Below are 19,811 nucleotides of genomic sequence, written 5' to 3'. Positions count from 1 at the left end.
AGTGGCAAAGGGGTCGGAATCATCACCGAGGGGTGGTAGTCCGATCTCCACACGCTGGATTATTGTCGAACTATCATCGTCCTAATGCAGACTAGTTGAAGAGGAATTGGAATGATGGTCCTTACCTACCTTACCTTATTAGCCTATAGACGTCTACTGCTGGACATAGGCCTCTTGCATGGACCTCCAAGCACAGCGGTCTCGAGCCACCAGCATCTTGCGGCTCGCTGCAACCCGCTTGATATCTCTACCGAGTGGAGCCATTCTAGCACCTTGGGACCCTAATGTCCATTGGCTCTTCGAACTATGTGACCTGCCACTTCAGCTTCGCGACTCGCTGAGCTGTGACTATGGTTTGCGGACTTTGGTCTCCTCATTCCTGATCTGATTTCGCTCCGTCGCTGAGTGACATTGAGCCTTCTAATAATGGAACAATGGTCATATGATGATAACTTTTGTTTGTATGCAGGCGAGCGCTACGTGTACAAGTTCGTGTGCGACCCCGAGGCGCTGTTCAGCATGGGGCGCGCGCCCCCCCCGGCGCCCTACGACGTGCTGTCGCTATACGCGCCCTACCCCGCGGCCCCCGCGCCCCCCGCGCCCGACTACCGCCGCTACTACCCGCACGCGCACTACGACGCCTGACCCACTCACACCATTACACTCATCATCATCATCAGCCGACACGTTCATCACTATACTAGTGTCGTATCCAGCTAGAAAGTACCAGGGCATCATCTCTCAGTAAAAACTCTCACGTATCATGTCACGATTCGCTAAGAATTACCAGAATCATCATCATAAGTCGATGTACATAGCTGAAAACCGGCTTTTCTTGAGGACTTCCAAACGACACGGTTTTGAGCCATCAGCATCCACAATAAGTAAGAAAGTACTAGGGTAGCATGCCTGAGTAAGAATTTACATAACATATGTCACAATCAGCTCAATAGTAAACATCATCAGTACGACGCCTGACTTACAATCAACAACTAACTCATCATCATCATCAGCCGATGGACTTTCGAACACGGTTTACAGCCGCGTCCAGTTGGTAGTACCAGGGTATCATATCTCAGTAGGAACTCTTACGTATCATGAGTCACAACTAGCTAAGAATTACCAGAATCATCATCAACTAGCTAAGAATTATCAGAATCATCAGAACGAACAACTGTCACACGTATAGGCAATGATATTAGAGACGAATTTACAAATTTGCCGCCAGTAGGCAGCAGGCTATTGATTTTTTGCAGCCCCTACTGAACTCTGAAATTCGATAGTTATCCTAGTTCGTAATCAATACTCGTGTCAATAAAATTGTAAGTTTTAATATTTTAGTAGGAATAATGCAAAATTGCTGTAAAGAGAAAGTTTTTTTGGTCAAATTTGCCGCCCCCTGAAGTCTCCCGCCCTAGGGTACAGTCTACTTAGCCTATAAATCCACCTCTGAATGATACACAATAATCCATGACAGGACAAGCGATCAAGATAATTTTTTTGGTATAATGGTAAATGGGATCTTGGAGCAAAACATAGGATACTTTTTGACCCTAAAATAAAAACAGAAGCGGATGAAATAGGGGTTGAAAGTTTGTATGGAAAGTTTAATTTTTTGAGTTTTAAAATTTTGTTCACAAATCATAAAACAATACGTAATATAGAGTGATTCAGGAATTTTTAAAATTTAACGCCTAATGTGGTGAAATGGGTGTTGACTCCCAAAATAATCAAATCTCAATCGGATAATTCGTCGTCAAGGGTTAACTTAAAACAACTTAAACTAGGCTAAGCTAAATAGTAATATAATTAAAATGTAACACAATGTGCAATACTAGTATGTAAGATTGACATGAAGGTAATTTTAAGAAATTCTGTGAATAAATACTTAATAAACATTTTTTTCTGTCAAAATACTTTAATCCGCAGAAGTGTGGTGATTTTTTTTCTATTCCTAAATCCTTTTACAGCAGTTTTTGTTTTTCGAGGCTATGTTTATATTTATGTTTCTTTCTTTTTCTTTGACCATAATACGACACGATCACACGAGAGAAGAAAAGTAACCCAACCATTTTGGTCCCAGACCTTCAGAAAAAAGAAATAACGAAAAATCCTTTAAATCTACCTATAATAAATACACAGGGTGCTCAGGAGTATTTCCCATAACTCTAGGGTTATATTCTTTATGAGAAATTAATTAAAAATGTCTAAGAAACATCTTCTATCATATATTTTCGGAGTAAAAAATATTTCTTTTGTGAATTGATTTTAAATAGTGTCTCCTATATCGCATCCTTATACTATGACGTAGCCAAACTTTTCCATTGATAAATATCATGAAGTAGCTTACTAGCGAAGTGCAGAGCCAGTTGCAATATCTCGTCGATATCGACAGTCTTACTACGATTACGTATTTTAAAATACAAAGATAGATAAAGCCGTGTGTTACATGGATAGTCGGAGTTATTTGAACTACTTTGTATGAAAACATAAAGTTTTTTTTTTAGTTAAAAAAATATAAGTTACGCAGTTTGGCTCCTATCAGTGGACTCGTCAACACGAAGTTATGGGAAATACTCCCGCACCCTGTACATTATAAAGGTAAAGTTTGTGGTGTTATCTCTGTATCTATGAATTCAATATTATTAACCGACTTCCAAAAAGGAGGAGGTTCTACGTTCGTTTGAAGGCGGTGCCAATCCAGTGACATGTTTTAATTAAAGCCGTTTCTGAAAGAACCACAGAAATTGTGTAATTTAAACGGCTTGAATTAAAACATCACTGGCTTGGCACCGCCTTCAAACTGATCAGAAGGTAGCACATAGGTAAGATGTTATTTTTTGCTTTTTAGTTTAGGTTAATTTTTGAGTTGGAAGTCGGTTGAATTTTTTTTGTTAAAATTTTTTTAGATTTAGACAGTTCACAATTCATACATGAGTCGGTAAAATGAAACATCAAAACATATTAATTCAAATATGTATTAATATGTTCACAATATCATACTATTATAACAAATATCCACGTGTTACAAAACTCATTGGTACAACACTAGTCAAACCCACAGATGCTACATCACACAATGTGCGGAGACTGAACTAGAGCTTGCAATGGTTAGACATACCACATTGTATGAAGACTAAGTTAGTCCGCGCGTGCTTGTACTATAGTATGATAGGAAACGGGGGCGTAGCTAGCACTGTATCAGCCGGACTACAGGATATTATAATGGGGATGATGACTAGGTTTGAATATATTGATTTTTATGATACATTCGGGTAAATAAGGTCAATGTTACCTAATTTATATATAAAAAGCAAAGATTGTCTGGATAATTGCAAAATAAATAAGATTATAAAATTTCAAAATCTATTAAATCGTAATTAGATAAATTAGATAAAAATTCATACAATTTTAGCTTCCTTACATTAAATGTCACATTTTTCAATAAATGAACTATAAAGATAAACGCACAAATAACAAAGATATTAGTAATTTTGTTTGAACGCCCATACAAACCTAACGATCAGCGAGCAAACTACGTCACTAAATCGTGCCATTTTGTATGGAGCGTTTTTCAGGGATCCGCGGCAGCGCCGCAAATCCGACCCTTTAAATCCCTGTAGCTCCGAAAGTAATGATCGCAGATACCCTGTTACTTTTACAAAATTGCTTTACTATTAGCGTACTCTTAATTTATATACAATTTAAAAAACTGTCATCATCCCTATTACAGTAGAACCCGTTTAGTACGATTTCGCAGGGAGCCAACTAAACACGCGTCTTAGACGGGAAATCGTATTAAACGGGATATGGGTGGGGTAATAGTGTGTTTAGTGAAAAATATAACGACTAATACACATACATACATAGTTATAATAATTAGTGTATTTGGTGTAAAGACTACCTAATGATGCTACTTAAAGTAATCGCTTATTCTGGTACGACAAAAAGATTTTGATGCATTAGCAATTAAGAAATTTTCAATTAAATTTTACTTTTGCAGTGCGTCTTCAAAATTTTCAATTTTGAATCGCATCATTTCAAGGGTCGTTTGCTGTCAGGGTGTTTCAGTTCTTTAAGATATCATGTATTAATCTTGTCCTGCAACCTTGTTTATGGACTTTTATGATGTCCTGATCTATCTGTTGTAATTCATTTAAAGATATATGAATTAAACGCGTGTAATATCTACATATTACACGCGTTTAATTCCAAATGTATGCGTATTAAACGGGATGACGAATCGTATTAAGCGTTAGGAAATGTATGAAAATATGTCTCAATTTGTAGGGACTGGCGTAAAATGACGTATAACCGGGAAATCGTTTTAAGCGTGATTGTTTTAACCGGGTTCTACTGTATTTAAAGCAATAATTAGTACACTGTAATCCACAATCGCATTGATTCTGGTGATTCCCGGAAAAAAGAACATAAAAAACTGCTTCGATTTTCACTACAGAAATGAGAAAAGTTAAAAAAAAATAATTTCTTTTTTCCCCCGGGGTAAGCGTGAGACCACAAATTGTATAAACAATACGTAACGTACTTACCAATGGTAGGAGCATGAAGTGACAAAATTACAGCTTTTATAAAATGAGGTAGATCTAGCTGCTGCAAGCTCTCAGTCTATATTTGTTATACTAGCTGACACCCCGCGGTTTTACCCGCGTAGTTCCCGTTCACGTGAGATATCTTACAAAAAATACGTTTGTTTTCTTTCTAGTAAAACTATTATGAACAGTTTAAGCCATAACCCATTTAAAAAAAGTGTCAACTAACCTATTACCACCAATTCAAATTCCATCATCGATCATTACCAATAGAAAGCTACATTATTCGCTAGTAACACACGCTATATTTTATCCCCATATTCCGACGGGATGAACTACGCAGATGAAACCGTGGGGCCCAGCTAGTTATTCATATAAAAGCTTGTACTTTTTTTGAAATATATTTTTATACATAATTTTAAAATAAAAATTATAAATTTACAAATTGCATAAAAACTGAAATACAAATGAAAACATTACAATACAATGTTTATTGTCCTAAATTACATTCAGTCAAATATCGCACGAGTTGCCTAATTTTTTTTTGAATCTGTATTATCCTCGGGTCCCAGAACAAGGTATTTATTCATGACCACACTGCATGGTTCATCTCGATCATAGTTTATACCAAGTGTTTGTAATACGGTCAATAAATATGTAGTTCTTGTTCCCTGGACTATAATTTTCTTTCTTAGGAAAATACAATATCAAAAACAGTTTCTGAAAATTTAAAAAGAAAAAATATTTATTACCTATTATAGTATGGCCCAAACTCCGAGTCAGCTCTGAGCGGGACTGTTCACCATCATCACCATCATCAAAAGCCCATATTCGGCTCACTGTTGAGCACGAGTCTCTTCTCAAAATAAGAGGGGTTCGGTTAGTCCACCACGCTGGCCCATGCGGATTGGCAGACTTTACACACGCAGAGAAATAAGAAAATTCTCTGGTATGCAGGTTTCCTCACGATGTTTTCCTTCACCGTTTGAGACACGTGATATTTAATTTCTTAAAATGTACACAACTGAAAGGTTGGAGATGCATGCCTCGGACCGGATTCGAACCTACGCCCTCCGTATCGAAGGCAGAGGTCATATCCACTGGACTATCACGTATCATATTATACTTCTTTGAATCGTCTTTGCTTCAGAGCAAACTAGAAGTTGACGCAAACTTTTTAAAGTTTTAGTTATATTTAACCAAGTTGACAACTCAAAATATTTAAAGGCTTCAAAAATGGCGAAGGTTTTTACGTTAAAAAAACAGTAATTTTTACCTGATTATGAAGACATTTTTTTGATAAGTACAGACTTCGAAAAATTATTTAATGTAATAACGAATTTTTTAGTGAAACTTTCCGATAATTACCTATTTTACCTTCCAGTACAGGAGGAAGGTAACGCAGGTAATACGTATTAAAAGAATTGTTTTATTTTTTTTATCAAAACAAAGCGTGTTTAGTAACTTTGTACATTAAGTTACACAGATTTTTTTTTTAATTTCAATAGTGTTTTGTGTATTTTATTAACAGTGTTAAAAATTTAATATAAATTAGGGAAAATGATAAAATATTATTAATACCACATTTTTTTTAATATTTGGCGAATAGCAAAAAAATCTTATCATAATTTGTACAAAAGGAAAGGACTATTTAGACTATGAGTTGTCAGCTTGGTCAAGGATTTTTATTAAAAAATAAAAATAAACCTATTTCTATTAACTATTTAATATGTACATCTGAGATAAACAGTAAAAATATAACACAATATACTAATATACTATATTCGATAAAACAATCATAATAAAATAAAAAGTCAATGATAAAAATTATTGCGAAACTATTTTTATATAAAAATGTGGCGATATTATATATAATTAAGCTCACTAATCAATTCATTGCACAAATTCATGACACGGTGATTCTATACATCTAACAATTAAATATTTTATCTATCTACGTTATTAAATAACATAAACGTGTATAATTTAACGTCAAACGACTTGGAAAATATAAATTAGGTAATTGTTACCGATGGTAATATCTTTTTGATGGAATATTTAATCAAATATTGAACGAAAATAATTTTATAAATTAATACACAACACATCAGATGAAATATTTCATATTTCAGTAATATATTACCTCAGTAATACATACATACATAATACATTATGTAATTTTAATATTGCTTATTTTACCCGTAGATTATCGAAGTGCATTAACTGTAAAAATAATGTAACATACAAAATGGTATTTTGAGCGTACTATTTTAATAACAAAAAACTTTTTTATGAAATACTGGCGCCGTTTAAAAAATTATTAAAATTACCTTACGAGATGTGTCTCAAAAACACACATAAAATTCTTAACAAAATAACATTTTCACTGTACACATAACTCTGTAAACATTCAATAAAAACAAATATAAAGTGACAGGTAAATTTGGTAATCAATGATTACCAATACAAGTCCATAGCACAACGAGAAATATATTCACTATGCAAATATCTTTACATAATACAGAATATACGGTTAAGCTGATGTGGTTATTGACGGAGTACGCCTGACTTATTTAACCTCCATACGGGGTACTTAGTTATGAGCTATTAGTTAGTTATAGTTTATTTCATGTAAACCAATCTCTTTAAACAATTTGGCGCATAAGCTCCGATAATAATCACCATTGAGTTTAGCCGTTTTTCTATTTTGTTCTCACCGTGAACTTCGATTCAAGTTAATTCGAATGTGCGCTAGTCTAACTTTAATTGAAGTCTTTCTTAACTATAAGCATAGTAGCTCACTGCGACTCAGTGCGACGGCTGATTGGCATTTTCTGTATACTTTAGGCCCAGCATGCGACAAAGACATATCTCGGTATGAGAAAAAGGTATATAGAATATACCAATAGCGGAGAAGTTGAAATATCGCTGTCTCTTTCGTCCACGCAACGATAGAGACAGCGATATTTATTGATTTGCAATTTTTAACATTAACATTACCAACTGGTTTTCTCATCTCGAGATATGTCGTGTTGCGCATTTAAGGCGGACTCTACTCTCGGATCAGCGACTGACGCTAGGAGACGTATAATGGTTATTTGATTTTTGTTAATACTATTAGTCATATTTTGTAAATAAGGCAAGTAATCCCCTCAAATCAGTTAGAAAGAGCGTTTTAAAAATTTTAATGACTATTGATGACCTCTCAGTGTACAGTCCGACTTCTTAAGCCGTAGAGCTATTCAGATATGCAAAATGAAAATACACATACTTGACAATACGAGACTTAAGCCGCTAAAGTAATATATCAAACATTTAACAAGAATAAATTATTGCTTTTCCTCTGTGCTCAAAACGTCAATCAGCATTTCATTTCATAATAACGAGATAGGAATCATACCGATCGGCATATATATGCTTTGCAACTGACTATAATTGTCAAAGGACATTGCCCAAATTATAATAATTTGCCCATTAACTACCATATTTTAATGAACACTTGAGAATATTTATAAAATAAATGAATTCTTAGAAGTGTCCGTTATTTTTATTTGCTGTTCCATATAGTTTTATTTATTATATTATTTACAATCATACAGTCCACTTTAACCTTTGTATGACTATTTGTACGATTTTATGGCATTCCGGAACATCGTACGTTAAGATGCGCAACGCAAAATTTTTGGGATTAGCGGGACGTATTGACGCAGCGGCAGGGCACAGCCTGCGCGCGCCCCTCTCATACCCGCAGTCACCTCACGATTCTTGACTTTATGTATTGCCTACAAAGCTAAACTCACAGTTTATTTTTGAGACGTCATAAAGTTTGCATCGGACTGTACTCGTATTAAACTGACAGGTAATTTCGATAATCTCTGAGTACCCGACACATATCTCTTTTATGACTGTATTTCTTAAGTCTTTATATGTACGCGGAGCACTGACCTCTGGTGTCCCATTGTAATTATGTACCTGACAGGTAAGTTTGGTAATCACTGATTACCCAACAATCATCTTTTATGACTGTTGATTCCTTAGACCTTTATTTGTACGTTGAGCACAATTTTTTTTAGATTGATTTGTTGCCCCATTGTATGTATTAAACTGACAGGTAACTTTGGTAATCATTAATTAGCTACACCATTTTTTTTATGACTGTAGATACCTTAAATGTTTATATGTACGCTGAGCAATGCCCTTTGTTGCCGCATTGTATGCATCAAACTGACGGGTATTTTTGGTAATCAAACATTACCCAACACCTCACGTGGTGAGTGTGAGTGATATATCTCTGAGCGCAGTCTTGATAGCGTCGTACGTGGCGAACGAGATGCCGACCGCGATGGGCCCCTTCACCCAGTTCATACTCAGCCCTTTGAAGAACCCGCGCCAGCCCTCGGCTCTGTAAGAAATAAACACGGATATTTTAATTTATTATTTTACCATTACAAGTAAAACCTCTCTATAACTTGCTTAAAGACCTCTGTCGAACTGCAACAAGGTCTATACGTCTATACGTTGGTACGGACATCCAAAGATGCTCTAGTAGACTCTTACCAAATTTGGCTAAGCAATTAGAACAGCACGAGCGGAGTGTTAATCGATTGTCAAGGTCACAAGTCCAGGACTCTGCTCAGAATTTTTCTCTCTACCTTCATGGTGGAGAGAAAAATTCCGAGCAGAGTCATGCTGAGACATTCGTATAGTCTCTCTTGTTTAAAAATAATATTAGCTTTATCGTTAGAATAAGACCAATATTCCCATCAAAATAATCTGTTCCAATTATTTGTTAAAGACTGTGTCAGGTGCAGGTACGACAGTAATAGAGCGGCCGAGGATCGAACTCCCACCAACCATCATGAGTATGTATAAGACATCATACTGAAGATGAAACTAATTACCTATTACCTAACTTACCATTATTAGTAGACAGGTAATATTATCACATTAATATTATAAAGTCGAAATTTTGTGTAAATGTGTAAGTATGTTTGTTCCTCTGTTACGCTGCGGCTACTGAAGCTATTTGGCTGAAATTTGGAATAGAAATAGATTTTACTTTGGATTAACACATAGGCTACTTTTCATCCCGAAAAATCCATGGTTCTCGCGAGATTTGTGAAAAACGGAATTCCACGCGGGCGAAGTCGCAGGCGTCTGTTAGTTATCTATATTACCTGTTATAGTGGTCAGTTAATATTAATTATGTAATAGTTATTACCTACGTTACCTTTATTAGTAGACAGGTAATATTATTACCTAAGTTGCCTATTAGTAGTAGATAGATCATTACCATTGTCAGTATTTTAAGTATACTAATGAGTCAGGCTACTTTATAGGAGTGGGGATGTGAGAGTCATACCCACCACGCTGCCTCAATAAGGGCGGGCTAGACAGGTACTCACCGGTACACCGTGCGCAGGGTGTCAGCGATGGTCGGGTAGGGGTAGGTCTGGTCGGGGCGGCGGCGCGCGGTCTGCATGCGGCGCCGCACGATGTCCAGCGGGTAGGACGCGCTCTGCGCCAGCGCGCCCGCCGCACCGCCCAGCACCACATTGGTCATGCCGCGCGGACTCGCGCCCGTATACTCTGTCACACCAACGAATTATTTAAACCATTGATTCCCAGTGGTCCAGGTGACCCAAACGTCTGCGTTGGCGTGACAAGAAAATGGGGGTTTACAATTCTCAGGGGGTCCACGAAACTTTATCTAAATTCACAGTGGTTTCATACCGATTGGAGAGTTTTGTAAATGAAATAAGACAATTGACTACTTTCTTGTGCTGTGAGTAAATGTCAAAAAAGTAAAGTTGGATGGATTGACATTTCAATGGGAGGGTATACCGCTTCGTAACGTAACGCGTTACGGCGCCGCTTTGTCTGGCTTCCTTTTCTCTCCGGAGAGGCACACTTTTTTTTTTTCTTGGGTACTGTTATGACATCCAAACAATTTATTAACTAACCAATCAACTCTAACTTTTTTTGAATTAATAACTGTTAATTCTTGGTTGGACGGGTGTCAATCTGCCATTTCCATGACGCGTGGCCGTCTTCGCAGACCTCCCTTCCGAACCGTCAAATTACAAATAGTTAAACTTGACGTTTCAAAAGTGCTTGTAAAACTAAGTTTACTTCAAATAAATGAATTTTGAATGTTGACCTTGAGGTCGTCTAACAAGTTGTCAAATATGTCAGGGTAATCGCAACTCACCGAGGTACCAGTGCTTGAGCGAGTCGTAGGTGAAGAACGAGACGCCGGCGTAGGGGATCACTCCCAGCACTGTCGCGGGGTAGCCGCTGCAAACCAGAACAACTTGTATCAGTGCAGCTCCTCGGGACAGCCTCTGAGCTATCCTGAGTTATACCCTTCTATCCTGAGTTATCCCCTGCTATTCTGAGTTATCCCCCTGATATCCTAAGTTATCCCCCGCTATCCTGAGTTATCCCCTGCTATCCTGAGTTATCCCCCTGCTATCCTGAGTTATCCCCTGCTCTCCTAAGTTATCCCCTGCTATCCTGAATTATTCCCTGCTATCCTGAGTTATCTCTCTGCTATTTGAATTATCCCCCTGCTCTCCTAAGTTATCCCCTGCTATCCTGAGTTATCCCTCTGCTATTTGAGTTGTCCCCCTGCTCTCCTAAGTTATCCCCTGCTATCCTGAGTTACGTCCAGCGGTACGTGTGGGGTCGCACTCACCGGTACAGCGTGACGAACCCCTCCTCCCTCAGCACCCTGGTGAACACCGCGCGCAGCGAGCGGTAGTCGGCGACGGCCATGCGCGCGCGCGCCAGGTCCAGCGGTACGGGGGGGGTCGCACTCACCGGTACAGCGTGACGAACCCCTCCTCCCTCAGCACCCTGGTGAACACCGCGCGCAGCGAGCGGTAGTCGGCGACGGCCATGCGCGCGCGCGCCAGGTCCAGCGGTACGGGGGGGGTCGCACTCACCGGTACAGCGTGACGAACCCCTCCTCCCTCAGCACCCTGGTGAACACCGCGCGCAGCGAGCGGTAGTCGGCGACGGCCATGCGCGCGCGCGCCAGGTCCAGCGGTACGGGGGGGGTCGCACTCACCGGTACAGCGTGACGAACCCCTCCTCCCTCAGCACCCTGGTGAACACCGCGCGCAGCGAGCGGTAGTCGGCGACGGCCATGCGCGCGCGCGCCAGGTCCAGCGGGTACGTGGCGCTCTGTGACGTCACGCCCGCCAGCGACCCCGCCAGCAGCAGGCGCAGCGGCGCCTCCCTGACACACGACAATGAGCTTTATTGAACTACAACGACAAAGTTAAGCGCGTGTGTATTCTGGATAACTAACTAACCTTTGCCGCGGTAGTGGACGATAAAATTGTGGTTGTGATAGCTAGCAGAGGATCGCTGTGGCCTGCAGACGGGTGAACACATTGAAATACACAATTCTCGACCTACTCTAGACACATTACACACTTGCTCGCCCGTCAGCCGGGGCCAACCAACCCAGGTCAACTCATACCACTTCGACCGTCAGCTGGGGCCAACCAACCCAGGTCAACTCATACCACTTCGACCGTCAGCCGGGGCCAACCAACCCAGGTCAACTCATACCACTTCGACCGTCAGCCGGGGCCAACCAACTTAGGTCAATTCGCACCACTTCGACCGTCAGCTGGGGCCAACCAACTTAGGTCAACTCGCACCACTCCGACCGTCAGCTGGGGCCAACCAACCTAGGTTAACTCGCACCACTTCGACCGTCAGCCGGGGCCAACCAACCTAGGTCAACTCGCACCACTTCGACCGTCAGCCGGGGCCAACCAACCTAGGTCAACTCGCACCACTTCGACCGTCAGCCGGGGCCAACCAACCTAGGTCAACTCGCACCACTTCGACCGTCAGCCGGGGCCAACCAACCTAGGTCAACTCGCACCACTTCGACCGTCAGCCGGGGCCAACCAACCTAGGTCAACTCGCAACACTTCAACCGAAGTATTCATTGCCTATCTAACCAATTGTTTGAATGCTTTCGTTTCGCGGTGCGCCCGGTTTCCCACTGGACCAGTTGATGGGTTCCTGATAAATTCGCGTGGGAACCGGAGCTTTGCCCACACACATGGAGACTGAAGCTATTTCCATAAAAGCCATGTATATTATGTATATATAATCGACCACTCACTGCGCGGTCTGCGGCGTGTCGACCGCCAGCACCCGCTTCCACTGCTCGTGCGCCGTGAACTGGATGGCGGCGTAGGGTATGATGCGCGCCATGGTGGCGCTGTTGCCGCGCCACAGCGCCACCATGCCCTCCGTGCGCGCGCTGTGCGCGATGAACCGCACCGCCGCGCGCCATGAGTACGGGGTCTCACTGTGACACAGACAAACACACAGTTCATGGCTAATGGTCGTAGCATAACCATAAAAGTTTCCGATTAGCATTGCAAAGTTTTCGATTCCAGTGCGACTTTTCAAACAAAGGGATGATTGGATGATTGAGGAGGCAGAGCACGTTTTAGGTAAGCGCGTTTCGCTGTCTTTTACTCTTCATTCCATCACAACGGAAGAGATAGCATGGACAGTTACTCCCTTTCGATATGAAGTTGAAAGACCGGTAAACAAAATGATCGCCATAACTCTTGGTGCGAAAATATGATATAGTTTGAAGAGAACTCAACAAAAAAGGCATCACCAGACGCCAGGAAATAAATACAAATTGGAGTACAGACAGGAGGGTTTATACTCTTTAAGTGCGAGACTACGGCATTTGTTATTGAAACAAATTAATAGCATTATCTATTTTGGTTGCTTTACATTTCACTATATTTTTCAATCTATTTAGGGGAAGGGTTAAGGCAGCCTTTCCAGGCAGATTTGAAAAATCCAAGCGCTATCAAAATCCTACGTTATTCCTGATAAAAAACGTCTAAATTTTATCCCCGTATTCCCACGGGAACGAAAACTACGCGGGTGGCACCGCGAGGTGTCAGCGAGTGTCTTGTTGCTGCTGTAGTATACTCACGAGATCTGGAAGGTGATCTTGGTGCGGTCGAGCGGGGCGATGGCAGTCTTGGCGAGGGCTCCGGCCGCGGCACCGGACAGCAGCGAGGTGACCACCAGCGCGCCGCCCGACAGCTGCTTGCTCTTCACCGCCTCGCCTGCGTGACGGTGACACAATTGGTAACTAAATTTCTGTACTTTATTTTGTTCATAAATGTTCTTATCCTGAAATGACTCATAAAGAAAATATCGTCAAAACACTGGGTTCAGACGGCATTTTTCAGCAAAGTGGCGCTGCAAATTCCAGATAGCAAAATGAATGAAATGAGCACCTCAACTGTACCCATTTTCAAAACTCCCGGATAACTGTCGAGACACAACTACCAGATGATTGTACTAGGTCCGTTCCTGCTGTTGTCACACAAGACATTTGTTTTTTGCAAATAACTGTTTATTTTTAATCAGCTTGTGAGACAAAAATAAATATTTATTCAATTATTAATTGAATGAAACAATTGTGCAAATAAAAAATTGCTTTGAAGGAAAAATATTAATAACATAAACGTACAAACAATATAACTACGTCTCAGAAAAGATTAAAAATTAATAGATTGGGACCCTGCGAAAGACATCCTCCTCCTCATGCTACGAAGGACAAGTATATAATTATTACGCTAAAGAAGTTGCGGACGTCCGCATATCTCTTGTGTTTAAGTATATTATCTATACTAATATTATAAAAAGGAAAGATTTGATTGTTTGTTTGTTTGTGTTGAAACGGCTCCAAAACTACTGAACCGATTTGAAAAATTCTTTCACTGTTGGGAAGCTACACTGTCCCCGGATGCTATAGGCTATATGTTATCCGGGACAGTACTCGTGTACAAACCATGGTGAGCATGTCTCTCCTCTCTCAGCAGCGGCACGCGCGCCTCGCCCACCGCCATGTTACGGGCAGCTCACATGGCGCTCTGCAACAACAACAAACAATACATCGTCATCATCATCATCATCATCGTCATCAGCCTCAGACCAATTCACCAAAAATATTGTTGGTTAATTTTTTTTTTCCGGTTTAGCTATCTATAATTTTATAAAGCTGACTTTGTTTGTTTGAACACACTAATCTCAGGTCCGATTTGAAAAATTCTTTTAGTGTTAGATAGCCCATTTATCGAGGAAGGCTATAGGCTATATATTATCACGCTAAGACCAATAGGAGCGGGGCACCAATGAAGAATGTTACAGTTTGTGGTAGAATTTTTCCTATTGAGAGCTTACGCTGCGTAAACGGTTAAAGTTTCGTAAAAATCATGTATCACAGAATTGTTCACCTTTCTAAAAGTTCTAAAAAAAGTCCGCGATAGTTCCGGCGGAATTGGTAAAAAACTGAAGTCCACGCGGACGAAGTCGAGAGCGTCCGCTAGTGTACTTTAGATAAAGTACTTGATATCACATTAAAATTAGGTAAGACAAAAGTTTATGTGTGTGTAATTGTGTATGTTTGGTCCTCCTTTACTGGCTGGCTACTGAAACGATTTGACTGAAATTTGGATAGATTTCACTCTGGATTAACACAACATAGTAAATTTTTATTCCAAAAAATCCAAGGTTCCAGTGGGATTTATAGAAAACAGAGTTTCACGCGAAGAGAGTCGCGTCCGCTAGCCTGTAGAGTATAAACAAAAACGACACGCTAAAGTTGCACCACAATCGGATCAGTCACTCAGAGAGCAGAGGGCAAACACACAAAGAGACAAATGTTTATTCATAGATTACAGATAACAAGATAATAAACAAAGCGACCGACTCAACGGTCAACGACCGTCACAGTAAACAATTAGCGACCTGATACCTGTTTGACTTTGCAAGACTTTACGTTAGATGTGCCGCATACGAGCCGCCCCGCGCAACCAAGTCAATCTAAATATTGGATAGAAGCAGGCGCTACTTTGCGGAAGTTCATCATGAATCTATGCTCTATACTAATATTATAAAGAGGAAAACTTTGTTTTGTATGTTTGTTTGTTTGTAATGAATAGGCTCAAAAACTACTGGACCGATTTTGGGAGTGGGTTAGGGTAGGTAGGAATAGGGTAGGAGTAGGGTAGGGGTAGTTGAAAGTTTACATCGAGTTTCACGCGGACGAAGTCGCGGGCGTCCGCTAGTATATAATAATTTATTCATTTTGCTATTATCCGCGAAAAGCTGACGAACCCAGGCGACAACGTCACCCAGGTCCAAGTCAATCTACACTTATAATAAATGTACATGTAAATATGTGCATTTTAAGAAGTTAAATATCACGAGTCTCCAACGTTGAAGCTAAACATGGTGAGGAATACAGAGAATGCATACAGAGAATTGTCTTAATTCTGCGTGTGTGAAGTCTGGCAATCCGCATTGGGCCAGCGTGGTGGACTATTGGCCTAACCCCTCTTCTGAACGGAAACTCGAACTCAGCAGTGAGCCGAATATGGGTTGATAATGATGATGGTGACTTGATTGATAATAAAACGGTAGCAGGTCCAATTCAGTACATTGAAGATATGTATATAAAACAGTCGAAAATACAAATAGAAGGGGGCGAAATAGGGGTTGAAAGTGTACATTGATTTCTATCGTCCCTCGCCACTACTGAATATTAGTAGTAATACTGGCAGTGGACAGTGGCTCGTGTGCGCCGAGCTTTATACCTAACATGTATATTATTAGCCAAGGTCATCAACATTACCTTATTTACATAAAATATAATGCAATAACAATACATCATAAAATAACTTGTAAAACAATGTAAAAGATGTAATTAAATATATTTCTTCTATAATTGATATCATTGTTACCCTACTACAAGGAAGAAGTGTTATGTTTTTCACATGTATGTTGTTCTAGCGGACGCCCGCGACTTCGTCCGCGTGGAATTAAATTTTTCACAAATCCCGCGGGAACCGTGGATTTTTCCGGGATGAAAAGTAGCCTATGTGTTAACCCAGAGTAAAATCTATTTCCATACCAAATTTCAGCTAAATAGCTTACACACAAACTTTCGCCTTTACTTTATTTATTGTCATGTGAAGTGTGATAATGTATTTTTAGCAGAAGGCTTCAAAAGTAAAAGGCTTCAAAAGTAAAAACTAAGTTAAACAACAGTTATGATTCACAACACTTGTCAGGACAACTTAATTAACAAATGAAACTGTAACCAAAACAAACCCTAGAATGGCAGAGACCTTGAGTGGAGTCACGCACTTGTGGACGTTGTGTGTAGGGTTAATTGGTCCTTTGACAGTTAACAAACACTCCCCTTTTCCACTCAAGTCACTCTCCCCGCCTATCCCAGGGAAATTGACGGCTCGAAAGCTACGAGCATACTGAAGCCGGCCGTAGGACGAGCACCTTATATCGCAAGTCAATCCCGCCAACTGATCGCTACCCCTCTCTAACTCCCTACTCTTTACGGAAACAAGTCGCGCCACCTAGCGTCGGCCAACGAGAAAGAGCCAATACGAGATCCAGTGACGTCATATCCGTCTCAGACTACGATTACCTACAGTATGGAATAAATCAAAAGGATGAATGAAATTAATTGAAAGAATTGATATTGACAGTTAAAATATCATTCTTAGACTATTTTGACAGCACACTACATGGCTACCTTCATTAGATAGGTAAATGGAGCTTAGACTCACCACTCCGCTCCAATGTGGGTTGGTGGGCTTATGAAGATAACATTAAACTTTTTGACAACCACTATCAGACGTTAATAATAATAATAGAGATTGATGACTTAACAAGCTCTCTGAGACTCAGGAGTGTAACACAACTTCCCCACTCTGATATTATATTAAGAACAAAATATTTCTTACAAGAAAGAATAATTTCACCGCTCAGCCTAGGACTCAAACCAACAAATCAATGAGCCTTTTTATCTCTTACCCTTCTCATTCTGAGAGGAGACTCGTGCTCAACAGTGAGCCGAAGATGGTTTGTTAATGATAATGATGAAACATTAGCTCTGTTAACTGAGGAACCATTGTCTGTGTGTCATTTTGTGTAATAAATTTCAAAAGCTAATATTATACTTTAATATTCTAAGGAACTATTGTTTATGGTAATGTGTCTTTTTGTGTGTGTTTAGTGTTTAGTAGTAACAGAATTTCTTGACAGAGCTTGTTTGAGAAAATACCACTGCCATGCTCATTGATTACTAGTAGATGTGCCAGTCTCACCTGCATAGATCACATTCCCATCAGAATATGGGGATGATATGATGGTATATTGACCTATGGCATTCACAAATAATGTGTCTACAAGAATTTCTATTGCTACAAGAATGAAAAATCAGTTTTATAGATTCAGAGATCACCCTGGGGCGTATATAAGGGGACACCTAGAATTAATGGACCTGTGCCCACCCTAGAATGGACCAGTTCCCACCAGGATTTAAAGCTAGGAATTCTATTATGATACTAAGTAATAATAGACTTGAAGTCAGGGGCCAGGTCCACCCTAGGAAATAATCCTAGATATGCCAATGGCCCTACAACCTTACACACACACAAACTCAAACACTTTACCTTTTAATAATTTTAATATTAAGTAAGTAGTCTCAAAAACCCAGCACAGAGGAAAGAGGATGTTGAATAAAGTTCCATTAAAACTTTAATTTCATATGAAAAGTTTTTAATTTTTAAAATTCATCAGATTTTCATTCTCAAAACAGAAGTGGGTGGTGATTATATGTATACTCTTTGCAAAGTGGCAATGTTAGTTTTACAGTTTAAAAAATTATGTAATTTTTTTTTCTAGGCAACAGGCCAAGACTTGAATCTGTTCAACCTAACCACAAACTTCTTATCTTTGTACCTAAAAACTGTTGACTCATTGTTATATTGCTCTAAGATAGCAATGGATTAGGTAATTAAATAACAATTTAAAAGTATATTTAAGATAACACATGCAAATTTTTGGTTATATGAATATATGAATAAATAAAATGCTTAAATTTAACATGTCCTTAGTATGATAATAAATCCATTTAAATATTAAAAGATTGTTTACTTTTTATTAGGAAATATCTAAGATTAGTTTTTAACTGGTAAAAATATATTTACAGCAATTAAAAACATAGATAATAAATTTAACCTCCAGTTTAAAAATAGAATTCATTAAATATTTGTTTTCTTTTAATATGGCACTATGCAAAGGCTCAAAGTCCAAAGTGCATTATTATTATTAACTAACCTTCAAATTGTGTTATAAATATTAGAAACAACGTTTTAATTCTATTTAGAGAACAATAGTTCCATCAACGATAATTGCAGTACTTACTATAATCCATGGGAGTAAGTTCTGGAAGTTAAGCACGCACTATTTTTAACACTAAACCACTTTTGCACTTCGTAAAAAGAAATTTTTAGTGTTCGATTAATCTAAATATGTCACAGTCTAACTTTATGTCTGTTAGAATATTTATTTAGAGGCGGCGTACATTCTCAGACGCAATACGATTCAAAATTCAAATAAGTTCACGGATCGCCAAGTCCATTTTCTATGGAAATTGGAATTACAATAAAAAAATAAAAATGATCAAATGACATTGACGATGACAATGACATATTTTGTAGTTTGACGTTTAACAGCTGATATATTTTTTTTAATCATGTGGCTTTGGAATCTACCTTTTTTGACGTTTTATTACGTTAACTTGGAACCCTCTTTCATATAGGGTTATTGGTCTACGTTTCGCGGCAATTTCAAATTATAGACCTTTATCAAGAATTTGATCAATTTTGACCAACAAAGAAACGTTCAAAGTTGATATTGATACAATTCATTTAATAACATGGAACGCTTGGGTATTCTTTTCATATATTTAGACTTATGAACATTAATCTAGGTGTAGATCAATGCGAAACTGTTTGTGTTGAAACTTGAATTAATTTATAAAACAGAACGTCCATAACCATGATACTGTCTCATCAGCGCGTTACACCACTATGCCACTGTGCATCGTCTACTTAAAACTGCACCGTCGCAGCGACGTTTCAATGATGTTCCATTGCTCCATGCTACGACGGACAGTTTCACTTGTTTCTATCCACCTTGTACCGAATCGTAAATCTATGGTTGAGACCATTCTACTCTATGGTTGAGACTGACTTGACTGGGTGCGTGCATCGTCGCAGCGACGTTTCAACGATGTTCCATTACTACATGCTACGACGGAGTTTCACTCGTTTCTATCCATTGTTGAGACTGACTGGGTGCGTGCGTCGTCCTCTATCACTGGGA

At 39.3% G+C, this 19,811-nt stretch overlaps 2 protein-coding genes across 4 annotated transcripts in view; one reads left to right on the top strand and one right to left on the bottom strand.

The window, feature by feature from the left end:
- Positions 1-1,916, top strand: part of LOC112048800 (ETS translocation variant 5-like) — a 43,864-nt gene extending 41,948 nt beyond the window's left edge. For all 3 annotated transcript variants that reach the window (XM_052890137.1, XM_024086465.2, XM_052890136.1), the window contains one exon: positions 470-1,916. In XM_052890137.1, coding sequence (XP_052746097.1) covers positions 470-645 — 176 coding nt within the window. In that variant the 3' untranslated portion in view covers positions 646-1,916. The remainder of the gene's footprint in view (positions 1-469) is intronic.
- A 4,341-nt stretch (positions 1,917-6,257) lies between these two features.
- Positions 6,258-19,099, bottom strand: LOC112056041 (mitochondrial coenzyme A transporter SLC25A42). The gene is made up of 8 exons (XM_052890138.1): positions 18,849-19,099; positions 14,407-14,488; positions 13,540-13,675; positions 12,700-12,888; positions 11,623-11,793; positions 10,762-10,847; positions 9,956-10,139; positions 6,258-8,952 (listed from the first exon to the last, which is right to left on the bottom strand). The coding sequence occupies exons 2-8, from the start codon at positions 14,462-14,464 to the stop codon at positions 8,814-8,816; spliced, it is 963 nt and encodes a 320-aa protein (XP_052746098.1). The 5' UTR covers positions 14,465-14,488; positions 18,849-19,099; the 3' UTR covers positions 6,258-8,813.
- Between the last annotated feature and the right edge of the window lie 712 nt (positions 19,100-19,811).

This window comes from Bicyclus anynana, chromosome 27, assembly GCF_947172395.1.
Source record: "Bicyclus anynana chromosome 27, ilBicAnyn1.1, whole genome shotgun sequence".
NCBI lineage: Eukaryota > Metazoa > Arthropoda > Insecta > Lepidoptera > Nymphalidae > Bicyclus > Bicyclus anynana.
The sequence above is the reverse complement of the archived record's forward strand: the minus strand, read 5'-3'. Positions and strand labels throughout refer to the sequence as shown.

What these genes read in the sequence shown, in the direction of transcription:
- LOC112056041 (XM_052890138.1), bottom strand. Translation starts at nt 14,464, where the DNA reads ATGGCGGTGGGCGAGGCGCGCGTGCCGCTGCTGAGAGAGGAGAGACAT. An exon ending in GGAGAGACATGCTCACCATG is followed by an intron (nt 13,676 to 14,406) that starts GTTTGTACACGA and finishes ACCGTCACGCAG; the next exon opens with GCGAGGCGGTGAAGAGCAAG. An exon ending in GGGTTCGTCACGCTGTACCG is followed by an intron (nt 10,848 to 11,622) that starts GTGAGTGCGACC and finishes TCTGGTTTGCAG; the next exon opens with CGGCTACCCCGCGACAGTGC.